General features: G+C 38.9%; 1 protein-coding gene across 5 annotated transcripts in view; it reads right to left on the reverse strand.

Moving 5' to 3' along the window:
- Positions 1–328: 328 nt before the first annotated feature.
- The window catches only part of ZDHHC20 (zinc finger DHHC-type palmitoyltransferase 20), a 50,007-nt gene continuing 22,365 nt past the window's right edge, over positions 329–27,970 (reverse strand). For 3 of the 5 annotated variants that reach the window (XM_048294846.1, XM_048294850.1, XM_048294849.1), the window contains exons 3-14: positions 26,767–26,861; positions 22,655–22,775; positions 21,232–21,301; positions 20,078–20,110; positions 19,157–19,277; positions 13,941–13,976; positions 12,737–12,869; positions 11,026–11,152; positions 9,695–9,784; positions 8,465–8,580; positions 7,992–8,069; positions 329–5,849 (exon numbers count right to left, since the gene is read on the reverse strand). In XM_048294846.1, coding sequence (XP_048150803.1) covers positions 8,032–8,069; positions 8,465–8,580; positions 9,695–9,784; positions 11,026–11,152; positions 12,737–12,869; positions 13,941–13,976; positions 19,157–19,277; positions 20,078–20,110; positions 21,232–21,301; positions 22,655–22,775; positions 26,767–26,861 — 980 coding nt within the window. In that variant the 3' untranslated portion in view covers positions 329–5,849; positions 7,992–8,031. The remainder of the gene's footprint in view (positions 5,850–7,991; positions 8,070–8,464; positions 8,581–9,694; positions 9,785–11,025; positions 11,153–12,736; positions 12,870–13,940; positions 13,977–19,156; positions 19,278–20,077; positions 20,111–21,231; positions 21,302–22,654; positions 22,776–26,766; positions 26,862–27,970) is intronic. The other 2 variants (XM_048294847.1, XM_048294848.1) reach the window with 2 other exon arrangements.

Raw genomic sequence — 27,970 nt, forward strand, 5'->3', positions numbered from 1 at the left:
TTTAAATGCCAGTGTCATTGTCACATTAGTGTCAACTTGGGTGTTAACAGTCCTCTTACACAGATTGTTCCTGATCTAAAAGGAACGTGGCTGATTCCTGTTTGAGTGGCTGACTTCTAAGTCAGGCTTAGTGCCCTGAAGGAATAAGTTAGCCACAAGTCAGGTTTTTTATTTCCCCACAAGACCCAGTGACCTGGAAGATGTGTCAAGAGTGAGTGTAATCTAGGTTTGTTGCAGCTGGAGTGTAAAAACTGGAACAATGATGTTCTGTTTCCCAGGTAGGCAGTTCTTGTCACTGATCTAATATACAGATGCTACAGCGGAGCACTTTTCAGATTCTTTCACATACTTTTATTAAGTTGATGTTGCATTCACTGATGAATTCAAGTGTCAAGTCCATTCATATAACTTTGGAAAAGAGGCTTAAAATAGTACTTTTTCATTAAACATGAATTATACTTCAGAGAAGTATGAACAAGTCTGAACACTGATGTACAAAATCTTGAATGCACTTTCATTGGTTATAAATGACTTGAGAGAACTTTATGGAAAAGTACACGTACAGGGAAATTGCAAATTCAATTAAAACATGAAGGAACTTCCAGGCAAAGCAATGTGATTTTGTATTTAATTCATTTATAAAAGCCCGTTTTAAAAAGTTACTTCAAGTATTAAACTATAAATGGCAACATTTTCTCTGTGCATAGGATGAGTCCTATCTGTAACATACAAAAAAATACAGTAAGTACGTCATTATTACAGGTATCTTCTACACGTCGTCCCAAACTTAAATACAGCTCATTACAGGTTTAGGCAGCACAATTAAAAATAACTTTGTGGAAGCAGAATAGCTGGGACATTGTGATTAGTGCAAATGTTGATGACCCTTCCTGGCAAATACAAAAGGAACTGCAGAGATAACCCAGGGATGTTTCATTCATCTAAGTTAAAAAGGGGACAGACTTAACAGCAGGAATGCTGCCTCTTTCTGGGATAGCTTTATGATTGTGAATCGTCCTTCAGGAAGATTTAAGTTTCCCACAATAAAGCTGGTAACAGGATAAGGGACAGGAAAAATCAGAGAGGACCACGCTAAGTCCTTAAGTTGTCAGTAAGCAGTGTAAATGGAAGGGAATCAGCATGTCACCACCAATGCTTTGGTGACAATAAAAGTAACCCAAATACTTCATGTCTGACATGTCTGCTTGACTGCTGAGCATGAGCTCTCTGTTTCTTGGGACAGGGGGTGGGAAGAAAGATGGGGAAACCTCCCCAAACCAAAGAAAGACATCCTGTAAACATTATCAGACTTCACTACCTAATGGAAACAAATTCAAGTAATTGCTTCAGAAAACAAATGGCCAAACCCCAGTTTTAACCTGCATTAAAACAAACTACGACTTGTAACTTCATGTTGTTTCATGACAGTTACATAATTAAGAAAAATGTGTATAAAGCTCTATATACAAAATAAATTGATAAAAGTAACAAATGTGTTCAGTACTAAATCACTTCATGTGCAGCTGCTCGCTTTGGTGCCACTTAGGGAGAGAAGAGCCTCTGACATTGCACACCTTGCTGGTTTTTAGGTACTGTGAAAAGACGTGTTCTTGAGCTAAAAGTAGCTGCTGTTTGGAGCCTCTCTAAATGGACACCCAAATCCCCCATTTAGACACAATTTTAGAGGGTGTCTTTGGAGAACATACACTATGAAGCTCAAAGCTGTTGTGGTTTTGTTGTTATTTAACTTCCAATAAAAATCTGGTCAGTCTGCTCCAGATCCAGGCAGATTTGGTCAATCTGTGTCAGAATCAGCACATCTTGGTAAATCTGCCAGACATAAATGCTGCTGCAAACACTGCTGCAGTTTCCCTCCTCTTGGGGCTCTGCTTAGCTACAACTGGACCATATTTGAGTTAGATCATGAAGTCTTTGTGTGCATACCCAGTGGGACTGAAATTCATCCCAACCCAAAAGATGATTTATAATAAAGAACCACACAAGATCAAAGGAAAAACACAGTACCTGAAAACTGTAGGTATTCAGCACTCTGGAGAACAGGACCAATTTGTAAGAATAGCATACCAAAAGTAGCTTGGTACTTGCAAATTCCACACTCAAGAGGCAGCTTTAACAAAAATGTTACCATAATTTCTACTCAAATCACTAAAAATAGAAGTGCCCAGACTTCCTCTAAAGTAACCCTCTGAATATTTAAAATGGAGGTTTTTAATCACATCTTACTTGTATCACGACAGTCTCAAAATAATACTGTAGGAAGTCAATTAATTAGTGACAGAAACCTACTCCTCTTCCTGCCCTCCTCCCATAATACGCCTTCGCTAGGCACAGCAATGATGCGTGTGTTGTACACTCTGTGAGTAAATAACACTAAGAAAAACACCACTATTGTGCAGTTTTAAGTAATTTCTATTTATGGATTTCCCTGCCTCATATTCACAGGGACAGGTTTATTTCAAGACATTTCAGAAATACGGAGGATAAATCACACTGAAATCTTGCCCTTCATCAGGTTTCTGTCCTCACATTGGGAATTTAAAGCCATTTTTTTGAGTGTATGTAGATTTTTTAAAAGAGAAAATCAGTAAGAAACACGAAAGCAGTTTCTAATTGCAGTCAATGTCAACTATCCTACAATAACTACTACATATGGCTTGCAATAGTCATTACTTTGATGGATCTAAAAGCTTAAGGGCTGCTATTTTTAATGACAATCAAGACTCCCTGATACAGAGTAAGTTAAAGCACAAACCAGCATTTACGACACGGCCAAACACGCTAAACAGTTGTTTTCTCAGGATCCATCCCCCTTCTGATCTGCACATGTCCTTCTCACTGCATTCACTGGAAGGTTCCAGCTCTTCTGTGCACGGGCCAAAAGAAGCCACTTCCTGCAGCCCCTGCCTCTGCTCGCCGGGACACGTACAGCTCCCTGCAGCCCAACAGCCAGCCAGCCAGCCATCCTGCTGCCTCACAGACTGCCTGGCACAGCACAGGGAGCACTCAGGACAGAACCCAAAGGCACAGGATGTCATCCTGCTGCCTTAAGACATGCCCTGACCCCTCCATCCCACTCACTGGCATGCCCTTAGAGTTCAGCAGTGCAATTCCCTTAGAGAACTTAATTCCTTTATATCAGCCTGGGGTTTCCCTTAGTCCCCAGTTCCCCAGATGAAAAAAAAAATAAAAGGGGTTGGGGGTGGTGAATGTGGAAGAATCATCTGTGACTGATTTTACTGTGTTTCATATTTGTCAAAGAGACTTTCAGTAATGCCTGCTTTTACACCAACAGTAACTCTGGCTTTAGGATTATCCTAAAACCACTGCTAACTCTGGCCTCAGGATTATCTAAAACCACTGCTGTCCTTTTCTCACTTCAAATATGAGGAAAAATCTAGGACAAAATACTCCTGTGATCTGCCTAAACATGTCAAAAATGTCAGTTCTTCATGAAAAGCCACAAAAATGTCCATCAGATACACAGAGAGGTGGTTTCAGAAGAGCAGCACTCGCTAGAGAATGCACATGGAGTTAGCCTAGTCTGTTTACTTGCAGTTTTTCCTGTAGATTCACTATCCTGACTTAAGAAATCAAACAAGTTCTACTGATGTTGGCCTACAGGATACATACATTCATGGGGGGTTATATGAAGCACTTTGGGGAGCAGGTGGGGGGAGCAGAGACCATACTGCTGAATCAGTGATACTTAGGATTCTGACATGTACTTTGCTTATAGTTCTGCTAGATGATGTCTGTGCATGGACATGTTATTTCAGCTATAATACACTGATGCAGTAAAAGCCGGATGATATCCCAGGCCCTCCATGACAGTTCCACCAGTGTTTGGGGCTGCAAATTTTGGTATTCAGAACAAGCCATTTGAATGTGCTGTCTTCCTTCTCTCTTATCTTCCCCAAGAAATTTTGCTGGTGCAATACTGCTGAGAGCTTATATTCAGATGGGCACTTCTCACTTGACATTTGAGAAGAAAAAGCTAAACCTTTCAGACTAATGTGTAGCAAACGTTTTTGTAAGTTTTGGAATTAGCAATTGCAAAATTTCTTATACAAAGTTTGAAGAAACATTCTGCAACTTCTATAAAACATGCAAGTTTGGACCATTACGTCTGTCTCAAGAATATCCAACAGTGAAATCATGTTCATAGGTTCTCAAAGAGTTCTTTTTCCAGAAGATTAATATTTAAGAAAAATTTATTATATCCAAAGACAAAAAAATACTTATTTTAAACCTTGAAGTATACTTGATACCTTAGTATTTCCATCCTAAACATATTTAACGCAAGTAGCAATCAGTCTGGGAGACAAACCAAACAGGTTCTTTTGGACTAGAGCATCAATTTGACTACTACCTTTAGTCTGTATCAAAAGGGCTCATGTTTGTTTGTAATCAGCATCAGCTGAGTATCAGAAAAGTTACAGACAGAAAAATCGTATTTGTCACTTTTTCCACGTGCAAAATTCCAATACCACCCAAAGATGAGTTAGCAGTCTTCTCTATAGAGGGGTGAGGAGAAAAAAACCCCATGTTGTTTGCTGTAGGTCTTGAGCTAAGGATGGGATGGACTTGATTCCTCACACAGGAAACACATTTTGCCTTTTGTGAACAGGCACATTGCTGCACAAAGCCATCAAGTCTTTAGCAATTTCAGCATCACTTAAACTGGACTTGAAAGTGGGAGACTAAAGGATGCAATTTTTCAGTGTGCTAACACAGATCTATGATCCAACACTAATCTTCTTGTAAGTACTTGATATTTGTATTTTAGAACCAATAAAACCTCGTGCCTTTATTAAAAAGATAAAACAAAAGTATAAAACAGTATTTATAAACCATGAAGAGTCCCATGGAAAAAGCAGTAGTCTGCTGGTTCCATTTTCTAGCAACACACAACTGCAATATGGTTTTTCTCAGGGGTACTTTACATTTTACTGCTGCCTTACACAGAACACAGCGAAGAGTAACAGAAAATATAAGAACTTTTAATTCCTTTTTGGACTGGCCTTTCCTTATAGGCTGACCAACAATTGTTGGAAAGTAATAATCCATGTTTTTTTCAACTAAAACCCAAGTTTTCTTCTTTGAGCTCTGTCCTTGATATGGTTAAATAAATCAAGTTAAAATGATGAGGAAGCTCAATCTTATAGCAAAAAAGCAACACCCAAGTTAAAGGCTTTTATGTTGTTGGCATTGCCTTGCTCCAAAGCACAGCTAGTAGAAGGAACCCTCAGTCCCAAAAGACTTGGAGAGCTGTGATCATAGGGTAGACTGGTTAATAGGAAAAGAGAAGACATCATCCAGTCCCTTCCCCATCGCCTGCAATCTGAACTATGTATACTCCCACTTCAGACTTGCTGACCATGCTCTATGCTGATTTTTTTTTTCCTTCCTTTTCCTTTTTTTCCCCTTCTGTACTCTGGAGACCTTCTATGGAAGTGACTTCTGCAGTGCCTAAGGTATGAAGTTTGCCCATGAGGAGGTAGGAGTCTCTGCAATCTACCCCCACCACTGCAGCATAACAGAAATGCATAGTTCCCACTCTGGACCTTGTGCATCCAAGCAGGGCACTTCTGGATCTGGCCCTTTGGTAGCAGTATATAATTCAGTGTTGCATAAATGCACATTAAGAATCTTAAGGCATCTGTCTTAACTTCCCTGCTCTGCAATAGTGCTTACAAGAATCCATTGTACTGTGCAGAAACTTGAATTTCTTTTGTCTCTTCCTAGAATGTTCATGTTCCATTTTTTCCTGCTCAACTTCTTCCAAATTAAATTAAGTAATATTCAAGCTCAAAATGTGTTGCAGAAACCTAGTGAAACAAAAAAAGTTATTAATGGAATTATCCAATTAACTTTGAAAAAACACATCATAGTGCATTACACAAATGCACCTGGGTAAAGTAATTTACAGACTTCTGGTTAAGGAAAGTAGTTAAGGCAACTTTGACTCAGAAATAGCCTTCTGGGAGGTGTGGGTTTTTGTTTCACACCACTTATGTTTTAGAAGATTATCTGTGCTAGGAACATCAGTCCATCACCACTGATTTGTTTAAAGTATCCTGGATCCCTGACTGGCAATTTGATTTTTGAATTAAATGGATAGATTTGAGGACACAAATGGTATTTGCCTAGGTGAGGCTGGGGGACTGGCCTTCTTTTGCAAATCAAGCTCTGTACACTAGAATAAGCCATGACTTTGCTTCTGCTGCATGTTAACAGGCCCAAAATTTAAAAATACAACTATTGGCTTGTTACAGGGTATTATGGAAGTGCATTGGACAGATGCTGGATCTCACAGGTACTGCACAGTTGCTTACAAATGCAGGACTGGAACTAACTATCTTGGCCTACAGAAACTGTGATCAAATCCAGCTGAAATCAGAATGGTTCAAACATTGTGTTACTGAGTTAATTTAAGGTAACACATACCCAAATGCTTTTGCATTGGGTGCAATTATGCACTTTTATTTGTACAACTTTTAAAACTAGTGTAGTTTGGGCAAGTGTGACACAAAGTACAGATTCTTCCTTTATCAAATCTGGCCTCACTTTAGGAAGATAGAAACGAAATTAATCTCACACTACTACCAATTAACTGTCCAACTTAAGACAGTCATTTATGCTCCCTCTCTAGGTCAGTGGAAAGAAAGATTAAGACATTTCTATAATACCCTATCAAAGGCTGCTGGGATGAGCTGCTCTCAGAGACTTCTATTCCATTCTATGAAGAACAGAAAAGCCTCTGTAACCTACTTAGATCCGATTAGGTTTTATATAGCTAGAGGCTGAAAGGAACCCCTTCCTTTGGACGTTCTTCTGCACATATATATAGAATTAAGAAAAGTTGGAAGGGGGAAATGTACCATTGGTGAGTTCTCACGATTGAGTAGGTTTTTCAGAAGTCCCACTAACTAGTCTAATTTTGGTTTTGTATGAGTTTACACTGAGCAGTCTGACCAACATCAGCCCAAGCATCACACCATCACCTGCAAAGACCTTTTAGAAAGATTTTTTTTCCTTGAAACAAGCCAAACCCCTTCAAAAACTATAATTTTAGGTCAGAAGCCTCCTTAAAAAAAAGGAAAGGAAAAAGAAAAGTGATCCTAAAATTACTGAGTGTACCAAATTCAAATGTAGTGTTTTGTTTCTGATAAAAATGGGAATTACTTGCAAAATCATCCCCCACCAAAAAACCCAGAACAACCAAAAAAAAGAGAGGCAGTGTGTAATGACTCAGCTCTAGCTTCTACAGCTATTAGTTGACCAAATAATATTTGTTTCTCTTCCAGAGCAAAAAAATTAATGGGAGCTTATAAGCTCACCACAGTAGAAAGTCAACATAAAAGAAGTCTAATTTAGTCACTGAAAATATACCAAGAGAAGTTTCATATATGCACCAACACTCACTGTATTTCCTAAATGCAAAGTGCATGCAGAGCACTTTAATGCAAAAACATTCCAGAAGATCACTGTCAATTCCAAATGTGACAGAGCTGCCTATATGCAGACACCTGTATTTACTTACCTTCCTTCCTCGTGCACATGCAGCTTCCTAAAGAGCAGAACATGGCCCACCAATGTATGACCAAGACATTTAAGGAGCTCTTCCTTAAGAACAGCTCTTCCTCAAGACAGCGTTTCATCTTGGAATTGCATTTAGCACCAGATTCTTTTCCCTAGTCAGGTAACAAATCCAGCACTACCCACTTCAACCTGAATTACAGGATTAATCTGACCCATCCCAGACCTAGCCAGCCCATGTTTCCTGCACTACAGCATTACTCCCATTCTTGTCTTCTCAACAGTCATTCTGAATTTTGTTTAGACTTTTCTATTACTCATCCAACATCAGAGGACTCCTCCGCATTCCATGACTAGTTGATTTTTGACTTTGAGATGTCTATTTTTATTCATACATGTACAGAAATAGCAATCAATTATGTTAGTCTTACCTGTTTCTCACTGAGATGGTTGGTTAGTAATTAGCTGAGATCAGCTTTCCAATGAAACTATAATATGCTTTTTTGCACCTAGAACGTGAGAGAATCTCAATTATGTGTTTTTGCAGATTTGCATAACAAATAGCAAAGACTTCAAACCAGAAAGCACATTTACTGTGTTGTGCCTATTTTACAAAAATATTTTCTTCCCCCTAATCAAGCATAAAAGATCCCAAATCTCAGAACTGAAGTGCAAAAGTGACAGTTATCTATCCATCTACCACCCACTACCTTAACATAGTAACTAATTTTGGAGCAGAGCACGGGATGCAAGTTAGCCTTAAGTTTTAAACATGCCGACTTGATTCCATGGAGCACATTTTCTTCTACATTACTCCAGCCAATTCTGAAGGACTTTCTAGGCCTCAAAAAAAAAAAAAAAAAAAAAGGAAAAAGGAAAACCCCACTATAAACAAAACCATTACCTGATTTCACATTTTCCTCTTCAGGGCCAGTTTCCACCCACTGACAATCACCAGCTAGCAACCGATTTTGTGATTCACTGAGTGGTCGAGTAGGAAAGGACTGATTGGCTACAGAGCTGAAAAGTAAGCAAAGTCAGCAGGAATTCTGTAATACCGGTAGCTGCTTCAGACAATTCTAGAATAGTGAAATTACTTAAAAGCAAAACTAACAACAAAAAACCCTACAGTGCCAACTGGAAATGGCCGCCTGCCCCCAACCCTAATTCCTCTATAAGCTTGTTCCAGTCCTCAGTCTAAAATAAGCCCTTACCTGACACAGGGCACTCAGTTCTAATGGTAAAAACCCACAGATTGATACACGAGAAATGGCACCCTGACAATAACACTGCCACACAGCTAGAAAGAAAACCTACGCAGCACCATCTGGAAGAGCAACCAAATGCCATCTTATCCCATGCAAATGCCAGGGCCTTCTTCTGAACAATCTTCTGAACATAAAAGGATACTTTGCTGTTTGCATAAGGGTCCTGTTCTTGTGTAAATTCCACAGGTTATGTTGTACTGGAAGCAACTTCTTCTCTGTATTGCCTTTGAACCCTCTAATGTCTGGTAACTCAGGTGACTGCTGTTGGCAACAACCTTCAGCTACAAATTCACCAAACTATGCAGAAGACTTCTAAAGTGGCAAATGTAAACACCCCCAGAAACTGCACACAGAGACTCTTGTCTCTTTGAAAATACACGGAAGATACAAAACATGCAAATTTGGGAGTGATAAAAAGTAATGAGCTAAAAACCCCAGCATCAGAGATCTATTTCTCTTGCAAACTGTCTCAGCATTACCTGTTTAAGCTGCTCAAGGAGATGAAATACAAATAATACCTTGCCTTACACAAAAAAACCCCAAACAAACAGACAAACCACTTCATTTTTTTTTCTATGGATGATTATTCAGTTTTTCCTAGGACTTTTTTGATTGCTGTTAAGAGCCAGTAAACTCTCTTACTTTCTATATTACTGTTTCCTTAGAGCCATATCCTCTGTTACCACAAAACCACGACACAGTCCTAAGTTTTTAATGTTAATCCATTCTGTCCTTCACTGAAGACTTACAAACTTACTTTGAAGATCATAAGAAGCATAAAGAATTCAAAAACTAACTCTGAAAATTTTTTTCTCTAGATGAAGTACTAAACAGTACAAAATCAGTATCTTAAGTGCTGTAGTTACCTTTTGGCAGGTTCATTTTGGCTTGAGACTGCAAGTTGCTCTGGATCCATAATCACCAAACGAGTTGGGAAAGTACATCCATCACCCAAACTAAATGAGAAACAAAGACTCAAATCACTGTTGGTAGTTGACTTAAATGAACTGAACAAGGACCCATGCAAAAGGCAAAGGCTACAGGCTTGAATCAATTACCTGAGTACAGTGTTGAACTCCAGACTTTAGCAAGGCAGTTCTACCACTAAATCAGATGATCAGTTAATTAAATCTTGGAGCTCAATTAATTCCCACCCTATCACTCAGTATGGATTGCTGTGCACAGCACAAGTCTGTGTATTTCAGAAACACAGACATATTTCTGTAGACTGTAGCCCTAATCTTCCCCCAAATCAGCGTGCACACATAGTGAAGACTCTCTGGTGTTTACGACCCCAGAAGCTGTATCATAAATAACATTCTGGTTGCCATGCTTTCCCCTTCACTCATAATTCTGAAGTTAGCTAAGCCTTCTCTTAAAGTTTATCAGGATGAAATGTGGTAGCACAACAGATTGATCCATCTACAGTGGGGCTTCTGTCTTTAATCACATGGTAGTTGAGCAAACAGCTGAGTCACCTTAAGCTTTTGGTATTACCTCTGCTGTTTGATACCAGACCTCAGCTTCACAAACAGGTTCAGCAACAGTTTTTACCTGATACACAGCACCTCAAAAGCAGTGTTGAAACAGAGTTCCTACTTTGTTCTGCTGAATTCTGGTAGTGGTGGGAGAGGGCAGCATGTCAGTCTTGCTTCATCAAGCTTGTCTGCAACTCCTTAATGCTATCTCAGCTGACATTTTAAATCCAGCATTTTTCATATCAGATTTTTTCCCCTCTGTTGCTTATTTACATGCACATTCTTAGATGGCTTTCAATTCCTAAAGCGTCATCTACAGCAAAAGAAAGCTGTCAAGTTTTTTCAGGGGCAAGAGGGGGTGCTTTTAAACTGAGGTTGTTTTGATGCAGCTGTTTGATCTCCTCTGAGTTGCTGATTTCAGCTCTATCATCAAACACTAAGACTACCACCAAAAGGTGTACAATTTTTGCAATACGCTTCTCAAAGCTTTCCAAACTTCTGCATTTAAAAGATTCTTGTTAACAAGCTTCCTGTCTTTGAATGAAAACCCTGTGCAGTTTGATAGCTTTCTCTTGCACATTTTCCCTGCACCAATATTTATTGTACCAGATATACAAGTTGGCTTTTCAGCTGTGCTTTATTTTTTAGTAGAAAGGGAAGCAAGGCGGAAGTCATGGAATCAATTTATTCCCTAATTCATTACTGTTCAGACTAAATACCTGGTAAAGATAGGGAGTAGCCAATACTTCTTTTCATCTCCAAAAACTTCCCTTAGATTTTTGCTACATCCAAGAGAAAAACCATTTTTATCAGGACCATTTCGAAATGTGGGTGCACGAAATGTTTCTGTAAAACAAAAATATGCAATTCCTTAAATCAGTAAAGAGTTGGGGAACATGAAGAAACAAACTCAAACTTCTCTGCTGTGGAACCAGTGATGGGCAAGGTGAGGCGATCTTGATGTATATTGGGGGAGGGGGGGGAAGAAAAAATAATCTCAAGTAATCAGAGAGAAAAAAAATCACAGGGTTAGTGAAAAATAAGAAAAATCAGGTAGGCAGAACAGTCACCTTGTCAACTTTCCCTCTTTACATTTAACAGAGTCTGAGACAAAGCTAAGTACCATCAGCATGCCAAAGATAACCACATACATCCCTTATTCCTTGGTGACTTGCTCTCTCTTCAGCCTTCTTTGTGCAGAAGACTTTCCCTTTTAGAGGTAATTTACCATAAGCACTGCTGGACCTAAGCCCATACAGAAGAGGTTTTTCCACATCTGCCAAGTTAGGAAGCTGAATTAAGAGCATCCCGTGCTATCAGAGGAAGATGAAATCTATTACATTAGAAACAGACACAACATGAACTATAGCAAACCACTACCATTTTTCTACTCAGTCCATTTACACCCTTGGCCAAGAACTGAGAAGAGTCATTGCTCTCCCTCCACACCAGTAGCTTGTCTTTTTACATCATGATCCAAAAAGCAGATAAAGTACCATGTTGCCAATTATGACCACTGATTTTTGGGTAAGGAATATGTTAAAGTTTTCTTCAAAGCTAAAAAGAAACTGTGAATATTCCTTATTGTAGATATGTCAAAAGAAAAAGAATTCAAACAACTCTCCTGTCAACCAATCAAAAAAATTCTAGCAAAAAATTTCTACCTGAAAATTATTTTACTTTTAAGCAAACCACTTATTTTTGAGGTTAGAAATTTAAATTCCATTGAAAGATATAAGATTTTGACTTACTCAGTTGTGGAAATACTCATCAGTCCCTGTCCCCCCACACATCACAAAAAACACGCTGAAGTGGTTCCTAGCAAGAACTTCAAATATTTTAATAAATGCTTGGTTATGCTGATCAATGCCATTTAAGACATCTAGACATAAAAATTATGGGAATCTCTTATTATGTAGGAAATGTGCATCAGTGTTTTCATTTTTATTGCACTTTTACAAGCCACTTCCTAATAATAAGGTCCATTTTCTTTCACAGGATTTAGGAATACTGTTTTGTATGTAGTTCAAAATGTAGTGCATGTTCATATACAGTAGAGCCTCTGACTTGGTAAGGGCTACCCAGCTACTCAAAGTATTAGAACAACAGATTGGCAAGTAGCAATTGGGTTACATACTTCACACTATATAAGAACCCAACAAACATGCATGGTGCCTCAGAGGTCTCAAAAATACAAACAAAAGAAATGAACAGTCATCATGAATCTGAATGCTTGGCTCTAGCAGAGGATCCCCCACAGGCTTCATTTTCCCATATGTTTCACCTTTAATTATTTTCACCAAATATGCTTTTTATTGCACAGTATTTAAAATTCAATTTATATGTGATGGCATACCATGTAGGCCTCACATTCTCACTGAATTGTCATTTTTCTGGACAAGGAAAAGTTCCATAATCCAATTAACTGACCTATAGTTGATCTGTTTTTGCCAACTAGCCAGCAGTGGTAGCTGAAGAGTGACAGTATGCTGATGAAGAACATGGCTGCCACAAAGAAAAGGAATAGTACGTGGAACTTTGCATGGGTATCTGGCAATTCATTCTGGGGAGAAAGAGAGAAAGAGATTAATATGTTAACACTTCCTAGCAACTAAGGCAGTATTGTTGCTGAACATTTCCTGCCACACCCAGTCTGCTATAGGTCTTTCACCTCAGTTTTCATGAAAGAAGAAAAGCACCAGCCCAGCTTTCCTTTCATGTAATGTTAAACTGGTATACAACAGCATTTAAATCTCATGGGTACCCCTTCCCCCAGGTTTAGTATTGTGAGTGCATGCGTTCATCTGTGGTTTTCAAATGCACTGTAGGAGGCAAGGCAAAACATCTTCTATACCAGAAAATGTTAACTGCGCAGCCACAGCCAAAGAGACATGGGGAAAATACGTCCAAAGTCACTTCCTCTGAAAGGGAAAAAAGTGCAATTCCTGGCACACGGAGTAATACTGAACCTAATTCTGAACTGGTATAATGAACATAAAAGGGAAATGGTTGTCATGAACAAGTCCTAAACAGGACATCTTCGATTTTTGATGACCTCAAATGTTTAAGCAACCACAAGCATGTACCTAGCAAACCACATTTGCCACATCTGACCAGGCAGAAGTGATTCACCAGAAATCTATGTGAGAAACAACAATTTCAGTATAACCACCATAAAGACACCAACTCCCACCCATATCAGATTGTCCATTCCACCCCGGACTATTTTCAGACTTCCACTTCCAAAAGGCCAATGGGATTTGTAAGAATACTATTCCAGTCTAATATCCTCAAAATCACAGCACTTTTAAGCAGCTGACCTTTAACAACATTATGAAAGCAGAGAGGCTATTTTTACTCAGCTATTTACTTAGCATTACTGCCATTGCTTTTTCCATTAATGCATTCAGTACACCCATTTATCTACAGCTGACTTTCTTTTTTAAGCTAAAACACATTTCAATTAAGATCAAGTGCACACAGGTATATCCATTTCCCTGTACATGGCCTGTATTCACAGGAAACAGATTACAAGTCTCCTTCCTTCTGTGATGATGTAAATACCTGCCATGAATGCCTGGACTAGAAAAATTGTAGTAGGAACAATATTTAAATAATGACAGCAATATTTTACCTTTGGACAATTCTCTGCAGCTTTCCTGTGGCAAAGCTTCGCGCAAAGAAAGACAATTTATTAAACACTAGTATTATGTTAACACAAAGTGTTTGAAAACAGCACAGGCTTTGTTAAGAACAAAATGGTTGGTGTGCAAATGTGCTCTTGGATGTGCTGATTTCCAAAGCACATCAGCAGCTTTAGCCCCTGTTCTCCAAGAAAATGGAGAAGTATGCAAGAGCCCACTACTAACTTCCAAGGCATGAAGTTTTCTACTGAAGCATAGAAGTATTGGAATTCAGATTGTGACTGGATCACTTTCAAGTGGTGGCTCAGCTTGGACAGCATGACTATACCAATTTCCTTCTTTGCTAGTTGTTTCCATCACAGGTAAGGTTTATGTGAATATTCTGTAGGATGAAACCGTTCACAAAGGTCTGAAAGAGCTCAGAATACTCCTGAGGTATAAAGTAATGGTTTATTAATTAAAAAATCTTTCTGACTTCAGAACATATCCATTACCATTAGATGTAGTTTTAGCCAAAGTAATAAAAAATAAATTGCCATTCTTTGCACAATTTTCTTCGTTTAAAAAAGACCAGATAATACATCAGTACAGTTTTTCTTCTTCCTAATTTCCTTCAATACAGAGCAGTTTGTAGGACGTATCTTTAGTACAACTCCTGAAATTGAACCAGTGCTTGAGAAAACAAAGGAAGAAACAAGAAAGCTGTGTTCAGATTAGCTTTTAAATTCCAAACTTTATACCTAAAGAGTGGTAATTAATCTTGGCTAAGAGGTTAGCACTTAACTAATCCATTGTAGGCAAGATGTATGGCTTTTAAATTACATTAATCTGTGCAGAAAGCTTAGGGAGAGCCCAAGCATCTACATTAGTCAGGCAGATACACACAGCATTTTGAAAATGGTGCTGGCTACCATAACATAATTCTACAATAAGCAAATGACAAGCAGAGTCCAGCTCTCTAAACTGCCATTTAAGTTCATTTAAGTTTCCTTTTTACTGCCCATCTTATTACTTATTTACTGACAATTTATGCAACAGTCCCTATTCCACCTGCAGTAGTGATATGTTGTGTTTTACGATCCCCTGAAATCCAGCCTAGCAAAATACTCCACTTGCTGCTTATTCCTAAGCTTCATGTTGAAGCCATAAGTCTTTCTACCTCAGAGCACATTGCAGTGTTCTCCAGTTGCCCAAGTGATTTTTGTAACTTGAATTCCTATGACTCTTTTGAAATTACATATTTAAACAAAATAATTCTCTACAAGGAATTCTCAGGACAGTTTATTTTGATACTGAGAAAGCAGCAGCAGCTTAGTCTTTGTGTTTTCTGTGGTTCAGAAAATCTAAGTTTATTTCACTTGCATCTTCCCATACCAGCAGCTCTATAACCTGGAGGATTTTTTGAATTATGCATGATTAATCTGCATGATCCCCAGGGTGCATTTACCTCTTCTGACTACCCAGTTTCAGCCACTGGTTGTAACTTCTTGAATGACAGTTGTGGAACTGAAGCATCTTTCAAAAAAGGCCAGTTCTTTACTGGAGAGAAGCATGCAGTCTTTGAGTGTGTATAACAGGCTTATTCACAGTGGTCTAGCAGCAGTCCACATGCCCCCCGCATGTGAAAAGAGAATGAAACTTCACACATTGGTTATTTAAGATCATTATGCTTAGCAGCAGCACAGAAGCAGAGATCTGCAGCTGAGAGAGCTGTAGAGTTTACAAAAGGAAGCAATTTGCACAACACAATCTGAACTACTTAGCACACAATAGGCTGAAGCCAGTCACTATTCAAGAGTCCCCAACAAACTCCTTCACATTCATTTGACTGTGTATCAGGTCATAAAACCCCTCAAACAAAAAAGTGCTGTCTGAGCTTGATTTGTTCCTCATTTTTTAGTAGATAGGTCTAGCCTAATCTTGGAAAAAACCTCAGATCTGGTCTATGTCCTTAGTGTATAGGCAAGAGGAATGAGTTCTAACTAATGATGTGGAATCACTCCGTTTTTTTACTCCCACTTTTGTTAATACAACCAAAGTTTTGCAGAAGCACATGCCATCCACCCAGGGCATGTATCACATCCTTTATTTAGCTATACTCAGGACAGAAAATTAATTTGGAGGACAGTGAAAGACACCAAAAATGACTGGAAAACATAATGGTTTCAAGAAAGAGGCAGTGCAGCAAGAGTAAGAGTAGACACAAATATAAGCTGGGAAGCACCACCGTGCACTGTGTAAACAAGGCACCAAGCACTGGGTGTCCAGCCAGTGAGGTGTTTGTGTCAAATACATTTGGTTAAACTGACATTTTATCTGCTCATCTTTAACAACCTCTGAGGTAGAAATAAAAATGTCATGAGTATAGAAAAAGCAGTTATGAGTATAAATAAAGCAGTCACGTTCCCTTGATCTACAGAACAGATTTTAGCATCAGGGTGCAAGCCTGTGGTAAACATTTCCAGCCAGTGCACTTGTTCCACTATGGTATGCACAGAATCAAGACCTTTCTTCAGCACTTCTGCATAGAGCATGAAAGGTGCTATGTGAAAGTCTTGCACGTGTAAGTGAGAAACACAAAGGCTTTCTTCAACAGAAGAATTCGGTAGGTGTGCGTGTCTGACAATGTTTCCAAGTATCTGCGTAGGAGCATCACATCTCTATGCAAGTATTATCAACAGTGCAAAACAATGGATTGCTACATTTGTGTAGTTAGCATATACACCTCCACAACCTCATTACAAGTTCTTCCCCCAAGCTACATTCCCCAAGAAGCAGTTCACACTTCTGTTCAACACTGGATATATCCAGCAGTTTGTTGCACAGTCTCTGAAAAACATCTGTGAGGAAGCAAAAAAACTGCACTACCTTCTGAAAGTATACTGTAACATTTCCTATAGTCAAACTTTGAGGGGAAAAAACAACATTGATTTGCTCAGTTTGTTAGAGCATGGTGCTAATAACATCAAGCTTGTGGGTTTTTAATCTCCATATGGGACGGTTACTGAAGAGTTGGACTCGATGTTCCTTGTGGGTCCCTTCCAACTCAAAATATTCTGTGGTTCCGTGCCTCCAGAGAGCCTCCAACAGATAATGTCCGAACAGCAATCTGTCTGATACTGCAGCAGACAAAGCTGAGCACTAGAAATATACTGAAGCTGTCTACAGACAGCACATGTCAGCAGCATTCTGCTTTGGTTTGCATACAGATGTAGAGAGAACCTTCCACCACTTGCCTAAAAGCTTACATACAAGTGATATACAAAATTTTGCAAGCCTACATGATTATGGAGCTGCCACCTCCTTCTGGAAATGTACTTTAATAAATCGGTTATAAGATCAGAGGAGTCTTAGCTTTGTGGAGTGGGTGACTTAATGAGTAAAGTGAGTCAGAGACCTGCTCTACTGATAAGATCAGGGCATCGCCAGATTCTGTCTTGGCAGCATCTGGAACTGAAAGCAAGAAGTGCAAGTACACAACTACATTGTCTATTGTTACATTTCAGAAGTAGCCCATTCTTGCAGGAAGCATTTTTAAAAACTAAATTTAAAAAAAAAAAAAAAAAGAAATCCCTCTTAAGTTAACTTCCTCTGCTCAAGAGTCCACTTCATTATTGTGTCCGGTGAGCTTTGGAAGAGTCCTGCTGCAAACGCTGGTATTAAATGTTTGTTCATTGTAGTCAGTTGTCCTGTGGCCTTTTTTTTTTTTTTTTTTTTTTTTTTTTTTTTTCTCGAGCACTGACTAGTAAATGTGCAAGAGCACATCTACAGTTTCCTTAGAAATTGTGTACAAAGCACTGGAAAGCAGCCAGGCAGATGTTTGGAAATGGCACATTCACGGACTGAAAATTTAACTATTTATAGCCAAGCAAGACTGAACAGCAGAATCAGACCATTTAATTTGAAATATCTTTTAAGACCCAGCTATGACTGATAAACACATTTATGGCTTTCATCTCACAGTACTGACAGCTCAATTCCCACATAGTTCCTTGCTCTCCAGTGACAGGCTGCTATACAAAACTGACAAATTAAGAGAAACAGTACTTTGGCAGATCAGACCCACAGGTTTAGATGAGCATAAACAAATTTTTTTGCACCATTTGCAACTACCATTTGCAACTTACCTAATGCCAATTGTCTCAAAGTACAGCTACTTTGAACACATAAGGAGCAAGCTTCTCTTACCCTGACATGGCCACAACCTTTTGCTCCAATAAAGATTATTTTTACTGCTGCAGATAATGACTGCTTTTCCCAGTTAATCTGACAGCAGCCAGCATCTAAGAAACACATGGTGTTATTTACTCAAGGATGTGCTTGAGACCCTTCCACTTGCGGTAATTTTTCGCATGCTCGTTAATGGAAATGGATTAAGGGAATTCTGCCACTAACACTTCAGCCTAGAGACAGGAAGGCACAGTACAAGTTTTTGTAGATGAAAAGGAACAACTACAGAAGACACTCAGTTCAGCCTGGAATGTGAAAGGAACAAAACTGATAGGAGCAATATAACACTGACATACAAGGATGGTTGCCTTCACATAAATGTTATTAAACCTACTAAGTTGCATGTATGTGTATTATCCCTTTGACAACTGATAATAGTTGCAAGGAAGATGTATAGCATCCACACTGTACATATCTTAGCATTCTACCCACACCAGATCAATAAAAGCCACTAATATCAAGTTCAGACATGCCTACATAGGGACTCCAAAACAGCTCAGTCAGGTCCCAGCAAATTAATCTGCCTTATCTGGCAGCAGATTATCCACAGACAAGTCTAGGAAGATACAAAATTGTTATTTATATTTCACATTTGTCAGTATTTTTATATATACATATATATACTCATACATATATGTAATTGTTTGATATGGCCAGTTCTTTCTTTATCTACATATCTGTACCCCATAGTCTCATAAAAATCTGAGCTGTGCCACTCAATTTTGATGGAGCACAGAAATTGCACAGTGTCCTCATCAAAACTCCTTCCCCTAGTTACTCATCCTGGGCAGTGTAATACATTTAATTCATCAAAATTCATAAGGTTCTCCTGCTTCAGTCACTTTGATTGATGTCGTTAATGATAGTGAACCACAGAACAGAGTAAACTGTGAGTGACAACATGCTGATGCAGCCTTCAATAACACATGCAGGATTAAACAAATGAACAACAACCAAAAAAAGCCTTAGAACTTACTGTCCAAAACTTTATGAAGTACTGCAAGACTGTAGCAGCAACAAACAAACAGTACAGTAAGGAATACATTAAAAACAGGAGGAAGAATTTGTAGTTAGAAAATCCCACACAATTATTCACCCTAGAAGGAGGGGAAAGAAAAAGAGGTTACTAAGGTTTACAAAAAATAAAACAAACAAAAACCTCACAATACATTCAGCTTTTGCAGAGCAAAATGTGTATGATGTCAGTGGTATGTCCAAAATATTCTGGCACTAGTGTTTCAGAAGCATTTTAAGCCACTATTTGGAAGGAAATTTCTTTCCTCAGGCCGAATGATATGGGCCTCTCAAATGAATTTTGCCCCCCATGATTCTGTAGGACAGGACATGAGCTGGCAAAGCATTATGATACAGACAGTCTGCATAGGAAGCATCTCCCACTACAAACTAACTGCAGTCACCACAGAAAGTTATATGAACCTTGCCATCAATTTCAGTGGATGCTGCTTTGGTTACAAAACCACCTCTAAGTCAACTACTGGTAGCAGTGTTTTTCACAGTGATAGCAGGTAATATTTTTACTGACTACCAGTGAATACAAAGTGCAGAAGAGTGGGTCATACATATCATCTAGAATCGAGAAATGATTCTCCCAGTGCAGTGGGTATCTCCTCTCCTGCTAACACCACCAGCGTAAACAAAAGAAAGAAATGCCTTTTCTCACAGTCTCATTAATGCCAAGATTTCTCTATACATGGAGAAACTGTACAATTTGGACTCCTGGGCTTACAACTCTATGCCACAACAAACATTAGGAACAAGATTTATTCTCACATATTAAAGGACTTCTGTGAAAATCAAGGTTTACTTCAGAAGGGCATTTTTGAAGCAGCATTTAATTCATCATTCTTATATTGATTTTATTTTAAAATAAACTTACCATGGACAGTGGTGGTCCATTTTTAATACACATCTGAAAGAGAGAATTTCCAGCAAGTTAAGACAAAAAATACATTTTCTTTCTAAGACGCAACTTTAGCTTCTACAGTTTTGGGTGTTGTATTTTATTTATTGATTTGTTTCAAGTATTTTGCCCTACTGTATCTTTTTCAAGCCCTTCTCAATCATACCCACATTCTCTGTATTAGAGCAGCCATTCTGTCACCCTAAAGGACCAATTGAGATTCAGAAGAGTTATGAGGAGAGTTTCTTAAATTAGCATGGGGAGCATTACTGAGCAACACCGTGTACCAGTTCATTAAGCCACACTAGTTTTATGCGTGCCCAGAGAAAACAAATCCAAAGGATCTTTCAGGGTTGTGTGGATAAGGTATGTTCGCCTGGCATTCACTTCAACTAAGTCTACCTAAGGGCTATTTTTGCTACCATTTTGTTTGCTGCTTGCCTTTTTTTTTTTAAGCTAATAGAGGAAAAGAGCAGCACAAAGGGTAATTTGAATAGTCCACATGCCATTTTAATCCAGTTTTAATGTAAAGACAGATACTAGACACTTCAGACACAGAGATGTTCATTGTATTTGCTAACAAATTTGACTTTAGCCAAAAGATGTTTATTAGGTTCTTCAGTTAACGAGATTTCCTCAAGCTCAGCCTACTGAAGTCGCATGCAGAGCCTCAGCCTCCAGTGCCTGTGCAGACTTCCCTGATGATTCACAAAGAAAACAGGGAATAGCAGTGATGACTTTGAAATGTTAAAGGCATGTGATTCTCCTGTCAATTTTTGAGATAAACATTTTTGGCATTATTAGTAGAACACATCTGTTTAGTACTACAGGAACAAGATACAATGAAACAGTTCAATAATAAGCCTTTGCTGGTGCTGGTATCTCAGACCTACCTTTCTTTACTTTCAATCTATGATTTTTTACTTTGTAATTAACTTTTTTTTTTTAATATAAGGTTTGTTTTACAAAGCTACAAGCAGGTTTCCTAAAAAGTTCTACCACTTCAGACAATAGGGCTGCACCATAATTATTGTACCACTGGAAGGAACTGACCCACTGAAGACATGAACACACTAAAGTGATGATTTCAGGAAAGAGAAAAATCTGTAATTCCAGATTCAGACACTTACATGTCACATGCAGAACAGTGGTGGCAGCGGTCAGGTTTGATCAGCTGGCATCGATCACAGTATCTGATTGCTGTATTCAAGCGCAAGGGTCAGGTCAGTAGAACTCATCTGATTTTATGAAAGCTTTCCCCCTTAACATGAACTGGATCTTAAAAGAGCTTCCTGCCCTCCCCTGCTACACCTGCTCTCACAGATTGTCACACACCTAATCCCATACGACATGTAGTTTTGATTTTTTAAAGAAATGTAACATACAAAAGTATTCAAAAGAATCTATTACTACTCTACTGAGTCCATTTTCATTTACTCTTTGACTCCCAATTTTTCCCATCCTTCATCCTCTGGCACTGATCCCCCTTTCACCTCTGCAGAGGGTACTAAGGCATCCCATTGTGAAACTACATTCTTTCAGCAAGTCAACCTTCTGCACTGGCTTTCTCTATCCACTTCACCAAACAGTGATCTATCAGACTGTTCAGTATATCAGTTCTTCCTCGTCTTTCCTGGATATTTTTAAACTTTCAGGCTTTCCTCAATGGAAATAAGACACCAGCACAGGCAGCTTGAAAGCAGAAGGAAAGCCAACACCTACAGCTAAACAGAATTGATAAGAGCTGGCAACAGCTTCCCAGACCACTCCAGGAACTTATGACTGGGATTCTCTTAAAGGGAAGCTTGTATTCAAAAGAGCTAGGTGTCCTTAGACTTTATTTGGAAAAGTCACAGTAAACTTCAGCAATGGTTATTCTGCGTAGTTTATGTTTCTGGAAACTCTACAGGGTTGCTAGTTTCAAGAAAGAGAAAAAGATAGATACACATATAAAAGCTATGAATTTTTAAAGAATATACATATGCATAAGACAGCACTTTCACAGATCATTCATATATAAATTGGAATAAAATGGCTACATATATTAAAAGCAAATGCAGAAATAGTCCATAACTAGATTTGTACTGAATTGCAGATGGGAATGAAATAACGCTTATTTGTTTTTCAATTGCAAAAGTATGTTAAGATCTTAAGTACATTTCTCCTCATGCTGAACCAAAACAGGTCAGAAGGAAAAGTTTAAATGGGGATAAAGATGATTATAAAATTGAGCAACACGTTTGAATTTCCCTATTTCAAGCTATCTTACCTATATTTCTTTGTTGTGTGTATTTTTAATAGCCACAGCTAGAGATAGCTGCTGTCATCTCTCTGCTTTCTAGAAGATAATTTTTTCTTTTAAATTTCAAGTAGTGGCTTTATGTTGAGATCACCAGAAAAAGGACTGCTGTTTCTCTCAGGAATTAAACACCAGGCCCAACAAATAACAAAACATATGGCATTTGCAATATGTGCTTAATATACTGTTCATTCAATAGCAACAAATGAATAAACCAGCAACTTCAGGAGCATGGAATTATCTTTATATCTCACCTCTTGATGCTGTTGTTGTATAGATAGGCAAGTCTTTAGCAGCTCTTCTCAAAATCTCCTGCTGGGATTCTGGTCTCTCTTCTTTTTCATATTGTTCTTTATCAGCTTTTGACAAGCAGAACTAGGAGGGAAGGAGAAAATGGATAGAAGGGAAGAGATTAATTATTACTTTGTTTTCCAAGGGAAAGACCCTTTGGGTGCCCCCACCCAATGACCCAACAGCACCATGTAAACAAAGAAAAAGAATGCTACAGGAGATCCTTGAAACTCCATGTTTCTGGATGTATTTTCGAGAAAATAATCTTTAACTCCATTCCATTATCTATAGCATCTTCTCTTCAACACAAGGGAAGGCAGAGACTCAGGGTGAGCTTTAAGGTGCAAACCTTCCTTTAATTCTCAATAAGCATAAATTAAGTAATCTGTGAACAAGAGGAAGGTGCAACAGTCCTTCGCTGCTACAAGGCGCTGAAGTTCTCTTATCCCACTTCCTCTCTAACACAGAGAGGAGTACAAACCACATCGTGGGGGAAAAAAGGCAGGTGGGGGTGTGGTGGGCTTCACAGTTCCAGCACGGAAACTGAAAGAGTTTAACTGGAATTTTAACTTAGGAATAGTGAACACTAGTCTCAAAATTCGTAAGTTGTATTGAAAGAAACTCCAGCAAAGCCTGTACAGTTTGAGAGTGCGTTACAATTCTGAGTAAAGCCTGACGAGCATTCCTGTTGAAGCCTCACTGAAATATAAGCCTTTACCAGAAAAACCTGGAGAGCTTTTACTCATTTGTGAAACACTTAGCCTGGTATCCACTGAAATAGTATTTACCAGTAAGCCCCACAAAACACAGCGTGCTGACAAGGCCCTGTGCAGCAGGGGCTGAAATTGCTATTTTCTTTGGTATTTTTCTGTTCTGAAGCACTTCTAAACTCTGAGCTTCCTGCATGGACTACAAGAGCCCTCTTTATGAGCACATACACAAAGCATTCATGGTAAAGAGTGGAAAATGCTATGTGTGCAGCTGGAACAAAAACGGGCTTAGTGTGATTTATTATGACCGTATTTTCCTACCAAAAACATGTGCATGATTAGTTCACATGGATTTTCCCCTCATCTTGTACTTTTTCCTCTTCTGGATTACAGTCAGTTGGTAAGCAACAACGAAGACTCCACTTACAGAAAGGAGGAAGCAGTAAGACATTGCTGCAATTTCCCTGTGCTATTTCCTAACCCAGAATGCAAGCAAGATGCCTCATAGCTCACAGAATCTAGTTAAGCCTCCTGTCACATATAGTATCATCCCAGTAATTGAGCCTACCCACCCTTCAAGGGTGAAACATGAAACATGTTTAAATAATACCCTTTTAAATAACCAGACACTAGAATTAATCTATGTGAAGGATGAAATTAAAGTTTAACATTTCAGCCATCACCAAGAGTTTGACCTCATTATTTACATTTAATCACTCAGATATTTATTCAAGTACGAAAACTGGAGACGCTCACATCAAAAGTTTAAGACAGATGTGAAACATCATTCCAGCAAACAGTGGTGCAAAACACCTTAATCCCTACTACCCTTGTGAGTCTGCTGGGTGACCCAGGTCTCTGTGACCTGCAATCAAGCAGCGGTTGCAAGAAACACGAGTACTCCCTCTAGATGACATTTCAAGGCAAACCAATGAGTGAATAGAAAAGGAACCAAATAACAATATTTAAAACCTTTTAAATTTGTCCACGTAACATCATAGTATTACTCCAAAAATCCTGGATAGGATTTTGGTTTTCTGAAAAGCTACATTTCTGTTCTAATTTCAGAACTTAACAGGGCCATGAGACCACAGTCTCTTAGGAAAATAGCAGGATATGTTAAAAGACATCAAAAGTTGTCTGTTACCACATAGCAAACAGAATTCCCAATGAGGTTCCAGCAGTTCTTATTGAAAACAGAAAGAATCCCTTTGTTTCCTTCCTCTTTCTGGATCTTGTATAATGCTGATTGTTCTTTCTTAGGACAAATGTACAGGGATTACACTAAGACAACAGCAGCTGCAGAATCTTTTTTTTAGTTCAATAGTAAGATCACAGGATGCTATTTGTTTTGCAAGAATGGCCAATTTGAATGACTAAAAATATATACGTTTACACTCTCACACAATGGAAAGATTCTGAAGTCATGTTTGTTTTTAAGTATAACCAGCATAAATTACTCACTGGTACATGAACAGAAGGGATTTTCCCAGAGACAGAAAAAGTGGTGCAGGGTTTTTAATTTGGTTGGCTTTTTGCTTTTCAAAATTTTTTTGAGTGTTTTTTTGCTGTTATGGTGGAATAGTCTTTTTTCCCTTCTTTTTTTCTGTTTAAAGCTAGCTGTAGAAGAAAATTTTATTACATCTGATCTATCTCCACAGTTAATATACAAAAAATTCATTACGTGCCATATGCCCAAGCCATCCCTTTCACTTGCTGAATACAAAAAGCCTGCTACATAATCACTCTAACTACAGGAAAACTACTGTCAGAATAAGTTTGCTATTAATGAAGAATTCAAGCAGACAGTAAAAGTTACTAGGCATTAGCATTAAGAGCAGCTCTAGTTCATACAGCTTTATAAAACTTAGAATAACACCATTTCAACCATATTTTAATTACTTAATCTGCTTAACTTTACAATTTTCCTGCAAAACCATCCCAGAGAAAGCAAAAACAAATTACCCTGAAGACAAGCCCCTTTGAATTTTTAGGTTTAGCAATTCATAGAATCATAGAATCATTTTGGTTGGAAAACACATCTGAGGTCATGAAGCCCAGCCATTAACCCAGCACTGCCAAGTCCACCACTAAACCACATCCCCGAATTCCACATCTATACATGTTTTAAAACCTCCAGGGATGGGGATACAGCCACTTCTCTGGGCAGCCTGTTCCAGTGCTTGACAACAAGCCCTTCAGTGAAGAAATTTTTCCTAGAATTCAATCCAGACCTCCCCTGGTGCAACTTGAGGCCATTTCCTCTCATCCTGCCACTTGTTACCTGGGAGAAGAGGCCAACCCCCACCTGGCTACACCCTCCTTTCAGGCAGCTGTAGAGAGTGATAAGGTCCCCCCTGAGCCTCCTTTTCTCCAGGCTAAACACCCCCAGCTCCCTCAGCTGCTCCTCACAGGACTTACTCTCCAGACCCTTCAACAGCTTCATTTAGACTTTTTGCTTAGCTAAACAGCAGAATAGTGTTTAGCTTTTTACACTTTATATTCTATAGCTTTAACATACAGATCTCTAAACCATAATTGAGCACTACAGTGCAGTGTTTGCTTTTTCTTTGAAGCATGGGAATAACTCTTCTCAAGAATGTTTAAGGTTGACATTAGCACTGAATGTCAGTCTTGCCAAAAACAGAATAAAAATTCAACCCCCACAGAGCAACCTATGCCTCAAACAGTTTAGGCAGTCTCAAAGCCTTGTAAAAACAAGGAAGAGAAGGGCAGTATTTTAAATTCAGTGCCAGTATTTAATCCTTACATACACACACATTACAGAAAATAGAAAACAAGATATTCCATCTCAGACTTATTGGAATTAATATGGTTCTTTTTCAAAACACAACTTCTTACAGTCATCATGCATTCTTTTGCCATTATATAAAGCTTCTTTATGTAGTCACGTCTCAATGTTCCTAAACCTTAACCCTTGCTTAATAAGTGGGTTCAGTCCTAAAGGTCGTAAGTATACATTGCATTGCTATCCTTTCTTACCCAAACAAAGGTCCAAACTGCTTAAAAAGGAAATACAAAAATGTCGTCACCGCATTTCGTTTATCAGTTTTAAAAATTTCAGGCTTCAAGCAAGCTACTTCATAGCACAGCACTGTACAAGACTGCCAAACTTGTGATGATTTAAACACACATTTCATATAAGGAAATGTCATTACACAAAGCATATGGTATTTTAAGAGTAACTTGATCATTTTCATTCATGATGCACTGTCATGCTGTTCTATTTTAGATAATGAGAAGGGCAAGGTGAATCACACAGTACTGCAAACAAATTTCATCATTGAAAACTGTTCAGCTATTTATAAAAAAGGCATTGACACTTTTTCTAACGTTGTATTTACCTCATTAGAGGGGGTTGCAGGAGATGTGAAAATTGTCTTCCCATAGGACCATACAAACATGACAAATGACAGATGAAAAACCACAAGGTAGACAACTGCAATAAAATACAAATAAGAATTCAGTGAATATAGCCGAAAAGAACAAGAAACAAACCTCCTGATCTTTGAGGAGGGCTAAATAACTACACTTAGCACTCTAGGACTGTTCACTTAAAAAAAATTCAACACCCACCCTCACTCCCCAAATGTGATAGCTGTTCTACCTCAAGGAAATAATATTTTTATCATAGATTCACAAAATGACCTTGAATGCTTCCAGGGATGGAGCACCCACAACTTCTCTGAGCAACCTTTGCTTCTGCCTCGCCATTCACACAATAAAGAATTCCTTCCTAATACCTAATTTAAATGTGCCCTCTTTCAGTTTGAAGTGATTCCCCCCTTGTCCTATCACTCCATGCCCCTGTAACACATCTCTCCCCAGCACTCCTGTAGTCCCCTTCAGGTACTGGAAGGTGCTATTAGGTCTCCCTGGAACCTTCTGTTCTCCAGGATGACAAGCCCCAGCTCCCTCAGCCTGTCTTCAGCTGGAGAGGTGCTTCATTCCTCTGATTATCTTTGTAGCCTCCTCTGGACTCACTCCAACAGATCCATGCCTTTTCTGTGCTGGGACCCCAGAGCTGGATGCAGCACTGCAGGTGGGGTCTCACCAGAGCAGAGCAGAGGGGCAGAATCCCCTCCCAGGCCCTGCTGCCCACACTGCTTTGGATGCAGCCCCGGACACCGCTGGCCTTCTGGGCTGCGAGCACATGCTGCTGAGCCACTGGGGCTTCTCATCAACCCCTATGTCTTTCTCCCCCAGGGCTGCTTCTCAATTCATTCTCTGCCCAGCCTGTACTTGTGTTTGGGATTGTCCTGACTCAGGCAGGACCTTGCACTTGGCCTTGCTGAACTTTCCAAAACAGATTTTGAAGGAAAAAACAAATCGACAAAACCCACCCCCCAAAAACCAACCAAACAAAATAAACCACAAAAAAAAAGCCCCCACAAAACAAAACCACCCCCACCAAACAACCAACCAACCAAAACAAAAAAACCTCAAACCCCCAAACTCCAGAACTGAACACAGCCTCACATCCTCACTTCTGGCATGTAAGTGACTAACCTTTTTGAATAAAGACGACACTGTAATTCTGTTCTAGAT

The sequence above is a fragment of the Corvus hawaiiensis genome, chromosome 2 (assembly GCF_020740725.1).
Source record: "Corvus hawaiiensis isolate bCorHaw1 chromosome 2, bCorHaw1.pri.cur, whole genome shotgun sequence".
NCBI classification, from domain to species: domain Eukaryota; kingdom Metazoa; phylum Chordata; class Aves; order Passeriformes; family Corvidae; genus Corvus; species Corvus hawaiiensis.